Here is a 14,296-nt window from a genome sequence, read left to right as displayed (position 1 = left end):
TGGTGGTAGTTTGGAAATACACCTCTAAATTCTCTTTTCGAGTTTCTCTATATTGAAATTGTGCCTGTAGGTTCTCTTTGTTGGCACAAATGCACTTCTATTATTGTTGTTATTATATTATTCTATTATTATGCTTCTATTAGTAAAAAATAATTATATATTTTATTTATCGCAAATTATTTAATATTATTAAAATAATTTCTAAATATGCTGTGTTTCATAAAATTTCTGCTTGAGTATGATTTCAAATTATCGGCGCAGCTAGCTAGCACATAGTTTGCCTCCAAACGTAAAGCAATACCGAACTTGAATAATTTACAATCAACATTTACTGTCATGTAAGTTATGCTAAATTTCCTCGTCTCAATAGTGTTGTTTAACTATGCCATTTTACTGCCACGCCCAGTATTCTTACTGAGTCAATTTTAAGACTCTCCACTATTGTCCCTCGAATTGAAGAAGGTGCACATTTCAAATTTTCCGCGCGTTGTCAATGACTAGCGCTCGCAGCACCACTTGCCAGCTCGATACGGGTCGCCTAGCCATTTAATCGCAAACAATAATGCATCTAGTCCAGTGATCCCTTCGCAATGGCGGTTTGCGAGCGGGAGCTATGGTTGAGGTGCAGTGGCTGTGGCTGTGTTAGCAGAAGCGGCGAAGCTTAAGCTCGCTGGGTTCTCGTCAGTGTGTGGCTCCGTGTGTGAAAGTATTGTAGGTAGTCAGGTTTTTTTTTATGTAGGCGGTTGTCAGGCCGCACCGCCTCTCAGCCTTAAGCTGCCGACGTCCCTGGACAACCCCTGGGGACAACTCGTTCTCGGATTTGGTTGGGAGCAAGCTTTTTTCTGCATCACCACAAAGGCATCCTTTTTTTGCCCGCTTGCTCGGCGTGCCGCCGCAGTTTTACGGGGCAACAAAAAACGTTACCGTGGCCCCCTCTGCCGTCTTTAATTTTCATGCCTGTTGTGCCACCCAGATGTACTTCGGGCTATCCTCACCGGTGGGAGGTCGATGATCCACTCGCCAAATCGTTTGTTGTTATTACACAACAACAATAATAACAGCAATGTTCCTCTGAATTGATTGATTGTATGAAGAGGAAACGTTACGGAGTCTATTTGTACGTTACGGTGTGATTTGTGTGTTGTGAGCAGTGAAAAATTTTGTCTCGTTCGCGCTGTCGTGATTAAAAGGATCTGAACCGTCTTGCGTCAATATCAACCCCGAAAGGTATGCAGATGCTCATCTCTGGCGTATAGTCAATAGAGATCATTGAGTTGTTTATTAATACAGGTAGTTCAAACAACTAAATAGGGGTAGTAGATACAGAAAAAACTTCTCGAGTTTCTATGTTCATAGAACTGTTATTAGTATTTTCGAAATGACGTAACTGTTTGCGATAGATATACGAGATGCACAAAGTGCCCTTGATGTTTCCATTTTTATAGAAAACAAACGGCATTAATTAGAAGAGTTATGCGGCTTAGGATAGTTGTCGATTCGTTTGGAACTATATAGAGATATAGTACAGAAAGCTAAGAACAAACACGTTAGTCATAAATGCGTTTAAGTAATCAATGAGTAATTATCGTGGACACTCTTATAGATTGTTATGAAAGAAGATTGTGAGATGAGAAACAATAGGAGGCGAAATTGCGACTCAAATATTGCTTCTATGTGGATTAAAATGAAATGAACGCATCTTCATTTATGCGATACACAAAATAAACTGTGGAGCTTGGATTATTCGTGGTTCTGGATGCTAAGTGAATCCTGTGCACTCTATAATGCTGGTTGTCACAATTTGCGTCTTAGTACGCTGTCCTATAGCCATAAACCTTGACAGCTGTGTCACCCATGCCGAAGCAAACACATGGTTTGATGTATAACACGATGTTTTCAATATAACAGTGAAAAACAAAATGAAGTCTTAACTCAGCACCTTAAAAAAAAAGTGAATAATAGTATTATATATCGCCGATAAGATTAACGTCGTTTCGGATGAATAGATTTAACAGCTGCTACAGAGCGAAAACAGCTTCGAACAGCTGGCATATTCTAGAAATAGTTTTAAATGTAATTGGTGTAGGAGGTTGATTTCAGTGTATCACATGATTATTGCATGCTTCATACACGATGTATTTAGTGTTGAAAATATTTATGCTCATTTGTTATATAATGGTCTCAATAATTTCGCAATATACATAATTACTTTGGGTTTGTATCGTAGTATTTAATTTATAAAAAAATCATTGATCGCCGAAAAAAGAGCTGCCATTAGTGAGTTAACTGCCACTCTTTCTATATGTAGGTAGCTTCACCTTAAAGCGGTAAGCATGCAGTATTTGTCTATTGATCTGCTTATATGTAACGGTTGAGCACGCTGTGTCATTAGCGCATGTTGCGTAACTGATTTGATGATGCGTTTTCAGATGTCGGGTGCAGTTGCGAACTTTCTCCGTGGCGGCGGCGGCGTCGGCGGTCGGGATGAAAAATCCAAATATCTCGGTGTAACAGCGCCAGTTTCGACTGCTTTACCTCGCCCTGGCGATCTTGAAAAGTCGAAGGAGCTTGAGACCGTACTACATGAATATGGCCTTTTCGAAAGCAGCGACGAACTTAATCATCGCTTACAAGTGCGTCCTCCGCAGCATGTGCTATGATCAAAGCCTTTAAAAGTTCAATATATTACATGCGGTGCGAATTACGTTATAAGTAAGCTTGAAAAAGTACTCAGACACGTATACAAAAAAATCAGTCTCGCATAGAATCCGTTTTTTCTTATATTACAGTTTCTGCGAGCCCTCTGTACTCTGTTAGGAACAAAGTAAAATATCAATAATATGGTATTTCTGTAAAATTTTCGGACAGAAGTCTGGATGATGCTCCAAAAGCTTGACTTTGCTAACTTCCGTTAAGCTTAACTTAATAAAAGTTAAGCTTTTGTTTGCAGGCATACGAGCCTTACTTGCACATTCTCATTCCATTTGTCAATTTCTGAATAATGAGCGCATTTACTTATGCTTTTTTTATACAGCCATGGTCGGTTACTTTAACTATTAAAGTGATTGTGTGAGAGCCGTATAGGGTAAAGTTATCTAGCGAAGTCGTCTTAGATGGGTTTACTACCCAAAGGCAAATTCTCACTTGTGCTTGTACAGGTATTGGCTCGAATTAACGAGCTCGTTCAGCACTGGATCCAGGAGGTGTCTGTCGCTAAGGGGATTCCTGAGAATGTGGCTCAGACAACACGTGGAAAAATCTTCACGTTTGGTTCATACCGTCTAGGAGTTCATACGAAGGGCGCTGATATTGACACGTTATGTGTGGCACCCCGACACGTCGACAGATCGGACTTCTTCAGCTCCTTCGTTGAACTGTTGAAGCAACAGGTTAGTGAATGTTGACTTGAATTAATCAAATGCCACTGAACAGTCAAATAATACGCACTCTACGAACATTTCATATTCGTGAGCAGAAAAAATTCCTCTGGGTTGTAGTGATAGTGAAGATATCTGGTTGTTATTTTTCTTCTAGACAAAGGCAGAGATTTCCATAAAACAGTAGAAACTAAACGTATATATGGTACTGACTAAATGTTTGTTGACTAAAATTTCGGGAGGTGACAACGCTATCCAGGCATTGATTTAGATCCCATTGATGTGCGCTGTGTATAAAAGTAGCTATCTAATGTTCTAACAACGACGTTGCATGGATGCGTTTTGTAGCCGCAAGTACGCGACTTACGTGCAGTCGAAGAAGCTTTTGTGCCCGTGATAAAAATGGAGTTTGATGGTATCGAACTGGATATGCTGTTTGCTCGACTAGCGCTGAAGGATATTCCTCCGGATCAGGAGCTCCGCGACATGACGTTATTGAAGAATCTCGACATGAAATGCGTTCGCAGCCTTAACGGGTGCAGGGTAAGCAGACATTTCGCAACCAAAGAAGAATAACTTTTGAACGTTGCTTAGTAACACACTCCGAAGCGCAATTATAATTTTTTTTTTATAAGTTACTGTAGTTGAAAAGTAGTTGAAAACCACCACTGGTTGATGATGCTTCTCGACGATTTCGATGAATCTCCCTGATGCTCGAAACGACAACGGTAGTCTTCAAGTAAAGCGAAAAATGTTTATCTGCAGCCTTTTTCATTTTTTAAATTTTTTGTTCTTTCGATTTTAAGGCTTGGCTATCTTTATCTCGATCTTAATTTTGCACGATTTTAAAGCCTTCGATACCTATTTTTCTGTCTATCAAGATTCCTGTGATAGACTGTTTTGTGCATTTGTTTCGTATTGTAACGTGTTTTTGTGTGGAATAGTTGTGCAAAAACAAATATACGCGGTATTTTTCACAGAATATCCTGAGCTGACATGAGTGTTTCAAATTTTTTTTTTCATTAACAGTGCTATTTATTGGATTTCTCATCTGCAGGTAACGGATGAGATTCTTCATTTGGTGCCAGATATCCCAGTATTTCGAACAGCTTTACGGACGATAAAGCTATGGGCAAAGAAAAAAGGCGTCTATAGCAATGTACTTGGGTATCTCGGCGGTGTATCATGGGCTATGCTTGTCGCACGGACGTGTCAACTATATCCACATGCCGCAGCAGCCACGATCATTCAGAAGTTCTTTCTCGTGTTTTCACAGTGGACGTGGCCTAAGCCTGTTCACCTTAAGGCACAAACGTCTGTGCAACATCATATAGGGGGCTTTTCTGTTTGGGATCCCAGAACGAACGTCGCGGACAGGTGTGTTGATTTTTCTCTCTGTCCCTCTCTCTCCGTCTCTCTCTCTCCCTCCCTCCCTCCCTCTCTCTCTCTCTCTCTCTCTCTCTCTCCCTCTCTCTCTTCCCGTCTCTTATTGAACAGATTTTGGATTTTTCATATGTGTTTAATATAAAAGGGTGAAATATCTCGCTTGCGAAATAACCTTGTTTGATTTTGTACCTTAGTATATATAAGCGTGCTATTGTATACTAGTGATATTTGTAGGCAACAGCTTTGGGCTCGCTTCATCGTTGGGTAAGTTATTATGCAAAAAAATCAGATACCAACTATTTTCTACTTCTATGAAAATTCTTCATTTATTTTTCATTATCTGAAGCAAGTGGGAAATATATTGTCATATAATGCTCTAAAGATCGGTCGCGACTAAATAAGTTAATGTATTCGTCTATTACGATTCATGCATGTACTTTAGCTGTTTTTAATTCGGCTATGGTCTTCGAGTAAAAGAACTTTTTTTTTTCGAAGCTCTCAATGCGTATTGGAATCAGGCACCGTCTTTTTTTATTAAATATTATCACATTTTAGTAGTGTATTGGTGTGCATTACATGTGCATACATATTACAGATATCATCTGATGCCGATCATAACTCCTGCTTACCCCGAGCAAAACTCCACGTACAATACGTCGTTAAGTACACGGACGATCATGACAAAGGTAAACGACAGATTTTAGAATCAGGTTTGAATTGTATTTTCATTATATGAAAAATTCCGACATTTTTTTTAAGACCCAACACTCAAAAGTAGATGTACTATAGGAAAAACCGGGAAACCGGGGTCCACTGTTCGTATGATATAGATAAACCTATGTTTATTATTTGACCCCGTCTCACTTAAATTGTTTGTTAGTACTTGACACGGCGGTATATTCTAATGCCTCATTACCTTATAAGATTTTGTGGTATTATTTTGCTTTATTTGCTATGGTTGCTAGGCATTCAAAGAGGGACTGGAGACGACTGAACAAATTCTGAAAGGAAAAGCAACGTGGCACGCTTTGTTCTCGCCACCAAAGTTCTTCGAGCAGTACAAAACATTCATCACGTTGACTGCCGTGGCACATACGAAGGATGACCTGCTTACCTGGTACGGCTTGGTTGAATCGAAGATTCGAACCCTAATTACGTCAATTGAACGACAGCCCGCCATCGAGATTGCACACATCAACCCGCAGAGTTATCCGGTGCAACCTTCTCAACAGGCACAGTTAGTCGCTGAAGCTGTCCGAGAGCTAGCGCAGACAGAGGGCTCGACGGGAGATCTGGCCGGAGGTGAGCCACCAAACGCCGATGACGTACACATCGAGGGAGTGAACTGGTTCATCGGCCTGCACTTTAGCCAGATCAAAGAGAAAAGCAGTCTCGACCTTACGGAAAACGTACGCTCACTTCGTGAGGTCATCTTCCGGCAGGCAGAGAACATCCGCATCCTCCGAAAGGGTATGGATATCAATGTGACGGTGCTAAGAAAGAAAGATCTGCCGACGATTTTGCCTCCTGAGGAGGTCGCGAGGCTGCCTCCTCCGCCGGAGCGCAAACGCAAATCCCAGCAGCGTAAAGCGATTGACGGCGTCACGGATGGGGCTTCGGGTGAGCCCGCTAACAAGAAGCAAAAGATTGACGGGTCTGCTGAGCAGAATGTCGCCAACTCAAATGGTGGCGTCATCGGCCCGGAGGCGCCCGCTGCTGCAGGTGGAAAGTCGTCTAGCGACAGCCCTGCTGAATACGGGGACGGCCATGGTGGCACGAATGCAGCGATAGCCGCGGTCAGCAGCAATAGTAGTAACAGTAGTTCTAGTAATCAGACGTGTCATAGTAAAACACTGAACAATAAAGTGAATGCCCACGGCAATGGCGATGTTGCGGACGCCACCGTCGTCACTACTACCACTACTACTTCAGGCGCAACGAGTGAAAATCAATCAGATCAGGGGTGAATCAGATCAGATCAGAGTTCGTAGAATGTGTGCGTGAGTGAGATGGCTGATGGGTGACAGGTCGATGATATTCAATTCAGTCATCGTCCATTAGAAACACAGCGGAAACAAGCGAATCATTGCAAAATACATATAATAGACACAATTGTATATATGGAAAGAACACACATGAGTACACCACGCTAAAGAAACGCAAGACAAAACACAAAAAATGAATTCTATAATGAGTATATTATGAAATCATAGTGATACTGATGGTATCGGGCGTGGGAGAGAATGACGACCAGTCAATAATAGTAATGATAGTAGGACGGACTGGAAGCCTAAGAGGGAAATTTCGGGTAATTTAAGTCACATAATGCTGCTAGCAAAAGTAGGCGATATTTGTTACTGATATGTTTGAGTGTTAGTAGCTATGTTGGCGTGCTTTCTGTCAGCTGAATAGTGGCATGTAAGTTGACCCCGTGCAGTACCAGTAGGTTGATGTATACAATTTAGCTTAGTGTGAGGTTAATTGAAAGCGAAGGAGACTAGGAAGAAGGCGGGACGCGAGTATTTACCGCATGCGCAATTTTTTAATGGGGAGATTTTGGGTACATCTCCTATACAAACAACGATTGGATGATAAGGGACCGTTACATGGTCAATCGGCTGAAGAGGTTTGACTATCGATTCAAAACTGCAATGGCCGAATTTATCATGCTAGCTGCAACAAGTGCACAGGTGACTGACACAGAGCACACGTAGGTGATTGTATTCGGTTTTATGCCTGCAAGACCACTAAGGAGGACTGAAAAAAGTGGGAAATGTAGAAGTGATCGTCAGGCGCATCTCGACTGATACAACAGGTGAGCAGATAATATAGCTAGAGCTGATGGTAGATGTCGGCGTAGCAACAAGTTGATATCGGGGTAGGGTTTTCAATTTGGAGAATTTTAGGCAAAAAGTATAATGGTGCAAGAAGCGCGGTGAAAATCTACTTATAACGCCGCTCAAATCGGCAATTTGTATCCTGTATTTTCATCGGTATTTCTTACAGTTGATTTTTCCATAGGTCAAAAAAGAAGCGTGCTTAAAATGAATAATTAGGTAAACGAGTGGTACTGAGAGTTCTAGTTGTCTGATAACTTGATTAGAAAGATCTCGCGTAATTCCTACATACCATCTATTTGATTTTGAACTTACAACTTTAGACAAGCCCGCGCTTCATTAACGCGTTTTCACTTTACTTAATTCCTACAATCTGCTATTTCTCTGCTGGGTTTTTTTTACTTCAGTGTTAGCTCAGATCAAAGTCTATTATAATAAAGCTTCCTGCAATCAATTTCACACTCCCTAAATGACAAGATCAGCAACATCGGTATGTTAGTGTACAACCAGGAATGTTTTTTACCAATTTGTCCTATTATTGGCCTTCGCCGACGTTTTATTTACAGTCTGCTATATTTCGCAAATTTTTCCCCTTTCTCTCGCACCCGATCGTTTTAATAGACTATTGAACCTGTGTCCCAGTCACCTTACTTTTCCTTCCGTATTTTTAAAAATAAGAAGAAAGAGTATAAAATTAGTTTCCCTACTCAGAACACAGTAATAGTTGTTGTCGCATTACAGCTAAACACTAAACATATTCATCTATATTTTATGTGTAATAATAATGAGCTTATATTATTCTAAAGACGTACTTTCGTGCCTTACGACAACGCCCATATATTATACATATATTATATTTATATATATATGGGCGTTGTCGTAATATATATATACATACTCTGCTTACTTCTGCTAGTGGTAAAAAAACTTTTCTATTCTTTTAACTCAATGAGGGTTGAGTATAAATCTTTTTTTGGACTTAGTAGAGTGATATAATCATGAAATAGATGCAGGCGAAATAGAGAAAGTATGTTAGATCAATACATACTATCCCTATTTCATACAACACAAGCATATCCATACACTTCCAAGCTATTGTACCCTTATGCTTCCATACCTGGACCTGGGTTTCACCGATTTTCTGATCAGTAAACCCAGCGCAGTCTACACACATTTCTGAACGCAGCGATAGACAATCGCATTGGAAACTGGGAATGCGTTACTGAATATCACCATAAGCACTATGTCTTTTGCTAAGTTTACTAAACTGTAGCAGGAAATTGTAAAAGGAGAAAAAAGAGGAGGAGAAGAAGAAATTGTAGTACTCCAATTTCAACTTGTTGCTATGCCGATATTATTATCAACAGCTTTAGCTAGATTCTCTACTTATCTGTTGTGTTGATCGAGATGCGTCCGATGATTACTTCTAGAGATTCCTATAGTTTTTCCAATCCTATTTAGTCATTTTACAGGCTTAAAATCGGTTAGAACCATTTACATGTGCTTCATGTGGGTCATCCGTGTAGTTGTCGTGGTTAGCATCATAAGTTCTGTCATTGCAGTTGCAAATCAATAACAAAACTCCTCTGGCCGCTTAACCGTGTAAGAATTCATTATCAGCCATTAGTTATCTGTTTATATGAAAGACGTACCAAAAATATCCCTATTGAAAAACTGCGCATGCGTGCAACACCCGAGCTTCGGCTTGACATGAAAAATATATAATGCAAAAGATAATAGTGCAGGAAGCGCGGTGAAAACCCACCTACCAAACGCTTTTGGAGAATGCGTTACTAGGTGCAACTATTTATCGCTGCGTTCAAAAATCTAAGGACTGCGCTGGGTTTACTAATTGGATAGAATCACCGCCCAGGCATCAAAGCGTGGAGGGGGGTGTTGGTTTAGAAGCGTATTTATATATATGTATTGGTATAACATTACCTATTTCGCCTGTGGCTCTACTTCATGACTCCATAATCATTTCACTAAGTCTGAATAGAAACTTGTGCTTAAATGAAGAAAAGAGATGAAAAAAATGCATGATAGTAGCTCAGAACAGCGTAACTGAGTAAAAATAAAAACGTGCGGAATGCGATTGTGTGCGAATGAGATCTAGGGAAATGTTGTATGAATGATGAAAGTCAGTGGTCAACTCTCTGAGTTTCTGCTAGGTATTATTTTCTCCCACTTGCAGAACTTGGTTAGAGAGGGGGAGGAAATACTAAATATGCTAAAGTCGCACTTTCATGCTTTTCAACATATATATATGAAGGGTGATGTTGAAAGTGCCACTTTAGAATATTACCAGCTATTATTACTATCATTCTTATTATTATACATAAACTACAGACGAAAATGTTCAGTGTTTAGCCATATTGCGACAACAACAGCTACTACCATGTTCTGAATAGGGGAACTTAAGTACTTTCTAATAATAAAAAGTCGGGTAAGTGGGATACAGGTTCAATAGTACATTGAACGATTGGAAGCGACAGAAAGAAAGAAAATGGGCGAAATGCGGCGGATTGTACATAAAACGTCGACGGAGGCCGGTAAGAGGACACCGCTTTAATTCATGTAAGCGGTGAAAAATAAATTCTTGATTGTACACTAACATGCGCTTTTGATCTCGTCATTTAGATAGTGCAAAATCGAGTTGCAGAGCAACTTTGTTGAATAGACTTTCAAAACTGACACTCCGATATCAAACCAAGTGGAAATATGATTATTAATGAAGCGCAGGCTTCTTGAAAGTTCCGACTTGTTTGCTTACTCTTTGTTGGCCTATGGGAAAGATTAACCGCAAGGGTGATCAACGTAAGGGCGGAGTATTAATTGAAGATTCAAGCTGCGTTAAATATAGGGTGACTTATTTTTTAAATCATACTTTCGGAGCTTATAATTTTATTTACAAAACCCGCCTTGGTTTGGAGAATGCCAGGAATTAAATATGTTTGAGGTTGACATAAAAGTGGTTCTTAAATGAAATACTGCGCTAATCGCATGAAATCGCTATTTTTAATAAAGACGGTAATTTTCAAACCACGAAATTGAGGTATTGAGGGGGAAGGGTCTAGCTCGGTCGCTGTTCGTTGATGGTGGCAGATACGGGCCGCAAACGAACGGAATAATTTGCAGTACAACGTACATCGTTGGAGGTACGGAGGAGAAATGCGATTGTTGTTATTGGCACGTTGGTCTATTAGGCCTTAGGTGAGGTTAAATGTGCACAAGGGGCTTTTTACTTACCGCTCATTCAATTTGTTTTTTTTTTTATGTCCAGATATGTACATAAAAATATATATAAACAGGAATCTTAACAATGATACTCTATTAATCATTGTTCTATACATCATCAGCTCACGGTTGTGCCGGTACAATATGAGTTGAGTTTGCTATATTCAGGTCTCAGGCGTATTCAAGAATATCATGCCTATTTATGTGAATTGACATGAACAGTTAACGACAAAGCCAAAACTAAAATGTTGATGGAAATCACATCCTTCATGACATTGTTCAATGCACGTATCTGACGAGAGCACTTAAGACCGTCTCAGAATTTGATAATTAGATTTAGGTTAATTACGCTAGTTTCTAACTAGTCCTTACTAGTTTGTGGCCCGCGCGTACAGGTAAAACAACACCGCCTTATTCTCCGGGGTTTCGGGATCGTCAGAAAGTTTTATTCAAATTAATCGTATTTTACTTTTTCATTGTTCTACGGTGAGCTAAATGAGTGTTCGAAAAGCGAATAAATCTCGTCTCTATTACATATGATCGCCCATTTAAGGACTCGATTTAATTGAACTTGGAATAACCAATTTATGGTGAAATCTGGTGTAAAAAAAGACTCTCTGTAGGACAAAAGGATTACGATGTTTATTTTTCAAAAAAGTTTCAAAGCAAAAAGAACATAAATAAATAGCTGGATTTGAAGGAGATGCAGAAGGTTTTGTTGTGCGCGTTAGACTTTCAAAGAAGGATTGACTAAATTGTCCATAGTTGTCATATCTTCTTACTTTCTTTTTTCGATCGATCACTTTTAGCAATCTGGTTCTTAAGGCATCTTGGTAGTAAATTAACATTATCTGATTAAGGCAAAAAGGTCACCGAAATTTTGCAAATGTCCGACCGTTTGCTGTTTGACTCTGCAGGGTTGAGTTACGCGCGATAAACCTCGTTGTATCTTATTTTAGTCTCAATTGATTTGTTGAACAGATTAACACCTGTTAACGCAATAATAAACACCGAACGTGACACACAGTATCCTGTTTATAAGGCAGTACTATCGATAAATATAGCCATATTCGACATTGATTTCGTGTATTAATGCCAAGGTTTCAGAAGGCATTAAAGTAGTATTTATTGCATCATTCGCTCATAATTGCATAAGTAAGTGCAATTTGTAGTGAATTGATACCTAAAGACATAACACAACTTGGCTTGGATTGTATTAATTTCGATGGATGCAGTGATAACTAGCCCTATGGTTGACGAATTAGCACAAGATCGCTAGTGACTGAAATAAAAGATACGATCTACTTGTTGGGTGACCAACAGAGTATAATTTCTTTGTGTCAATTGAGACATAGCCTTGGGCATTTTTGTTGTTGGATAATTACTTAAGTATTAAACCGTTAATGAATTTCTTTTTAATAACATAAATCGGAAAGTATGGCATGTTTTTTAATATTATGCTAAATGAACTGGGAGATAATTACCCACCGTGTAATCCTCGTTAAGCCTTGATAAAGTTTTTTAGCCCCCGGTTGACCTGTATATTGGATGTCTTTGAATTTGAACCATGAGGTGTTACTACGAGGGTTATCCAGGAAAAGGCCCACCGTATAATTGAGCTTTTATCCCTTTTAATCCTCTGCTGAAATCCCCGAAAAGTTGGCCTACATTGCAAAGTTTTAGCCCCTACGTGAAGTACTAAACGCTGTTTATTTCCATCGTTCGCTGACTATCCGATCTACTGCATGAGTGAAAGATAGACCCTCGATGCCTGTGCCTCTTATGAAGAGACATGCAAGATGCGCTACTCGTTTCAGTAGTTATGGCTGCAGATGATGGCCTTCTTACGGTTACGACCATCGTCATTAACTTGTTTTATAGTCGGGGGGTCGTTACTATTTTCACACTGGTTAAACTTCAATATGAATTATGTATCTATGAAATATAAATATTTATTATTATGAAATATAAATAATGCTTAAGCTGGATAATTATACTAATAATAAGGATATGATATTAGTGAAGTTACGGTTTAACGAACCTATTATCATTCACGTTGTTACCACCCGAATATTTTGCGCTTTTTTTGTGTCTCTTATCTCACTCAAAAAAGTGGACTCAAAGCGATGCGGAAAAATCCTAAGCGGTGAGAGAACACGCCATACCTTTATCTTTTCCATTAAAGTTTTTTCAGTAACACAAAACGTTCATTACGCTGATTTTTTTCCACCTACGAAAGACGAATATCTTACCTATAATAGGATTTCTCAATCGAAAGTTTGAACTTTGGTCACATTACTTGAACTTTATAGGAACTTAACATCGAAATTGCGCACATTAACCCTTAGAGTAACGCGGTACAGCCCGTTTAACAGAGGAAATTGAACGTGCTAGCGAAAATAGTCCCTGGGGCTGGGCGGTCGGCTGAAGGTAGACAGAATTGTATGGATGTTCATGCTAAACCTGTGAAGTGGTGTATCAGTTAATGTTTTCGCCAAATCGAGGGGAACAGCAATCGCGACAGAACGGGGTACACTCGTAAGCTTCGCAAGTAAATCCGAGTATACGCGGAGCATATCATGATTTTTCGACAAAGTATAGAAATCAACCATTCAAGTGTTGAAATAGAAACTGCGCAAAAATATCAAAAAGAAAGGCCAAGCAAATGCTGATAGTGGCCCACCAATTCACAAAGCCTAATTCATCTGAGGACACCACCAACTTTGCTTTGAATGAACCTAATGTCAAATTCAATTAAAATCAGAAGAGTTACAGAAGCAACATCAGCACAATTCTACTGTGAGTATTGTAAAGAGCAGATTTCCGAACAGAATGTGACAATTACCCTTTTAAACCACCGAAGTGAACTGAGTATAATTGGACACTGAACAGACAAGTGGTTCCTATGCATAAAACGGACACGAAACATGTTTAGTCTACACATGGTTAGAACGAAAAAGATCGTCTGTTTTCAAAATGTCGAGAAAGAGAAAAATTAAAGGCTGGTTCCGGCGATCACGACTGTTGTAAAAAAATCCGGCATTTTACATGACGTACCATTTAATGTACATTAACTTTCAGTAGAAACTAATGTATATTTCTGTAATGAAAATGCACGCCGCAAAATTCGCTCACTTAACTCGGTCAGAGAATTCTGCCAAAAAAATTTATGGAGTATGTTAACAGGACAGAAATTGAATAGGTGTAAACGTTATGATGTAACAATGTCACAACGTCCCTCAAATGCGACACTTATTTGATGATTCTTTCTGCGTAGCCAAACTGCCGGGCTACAAATAAAACAAGTGGTACTATGTGCTATACAATCCTTTATACGACTTATACTGTTCATTATTTTTTTTATTGTGCTTTGCTATTATTTTTGTTACAGTTCTATTTACTTGGCAATAAAACGCAGTCTGCTAGAAATACCGCTGCGCCACCTTTGCCAGCTTTTCA

General features: G+C 39.4%; 1 protein-coding gene across 1 annotated transcript; it reads left to right on the top strand.

Moving 5' to 3' along the window:
• The first annotated feature begins 571 nt into the window (after positions 1 to 571).
• Positions 572 to 14,175, top strand: hrg (poly(A) polymerase hiiragi). Its single transcript, XM_022808590.2, has 7 exons — positions 572 to 1,227; positions 2,430 to 2,633; positions 3,159 to 3,389; positions 3,726 to 3,920; positions 4,435 to 4,754; positions 5,359 to 5,449; positions 5,729 to 14,175. The coding sequence occupies exons 2-7, from the start codon at positions 2,430 to 2,432 to the stop codon at positions 6,728 to 6,730; spliced, it is 2,043 nt and encodes a 680-aa protein (XP_022664325.1). The 5' UTR covers positions 572 to 1,227; the 3' UTR covers positions 6,731 to 14,175.
• The last annotated feature ends 121 nt before the right edge of the window (positions 14,176 to 14,296 follow it).

This window comes from Varroa destructor, unplaced genomic scaffold (genome assembly GCF_002443255.2).
Source record: "Varroa destructor unplaced genomic scaffold, Vdes_3.0 BEIS01000005.1, whole genome shotgun sequence".
NCBI classification, from domain to species: Eukaryota; Metazoa; Arthropoda; class Arachnida; order Mesostigmata; family Varroidae; genus Varroa; species Varroa destructor.
The sequence above is the reverse complement of the archived record's forward strand: the minus strand, read 5'-3'. Positions and strand labels throughout refer to the sequence as shown.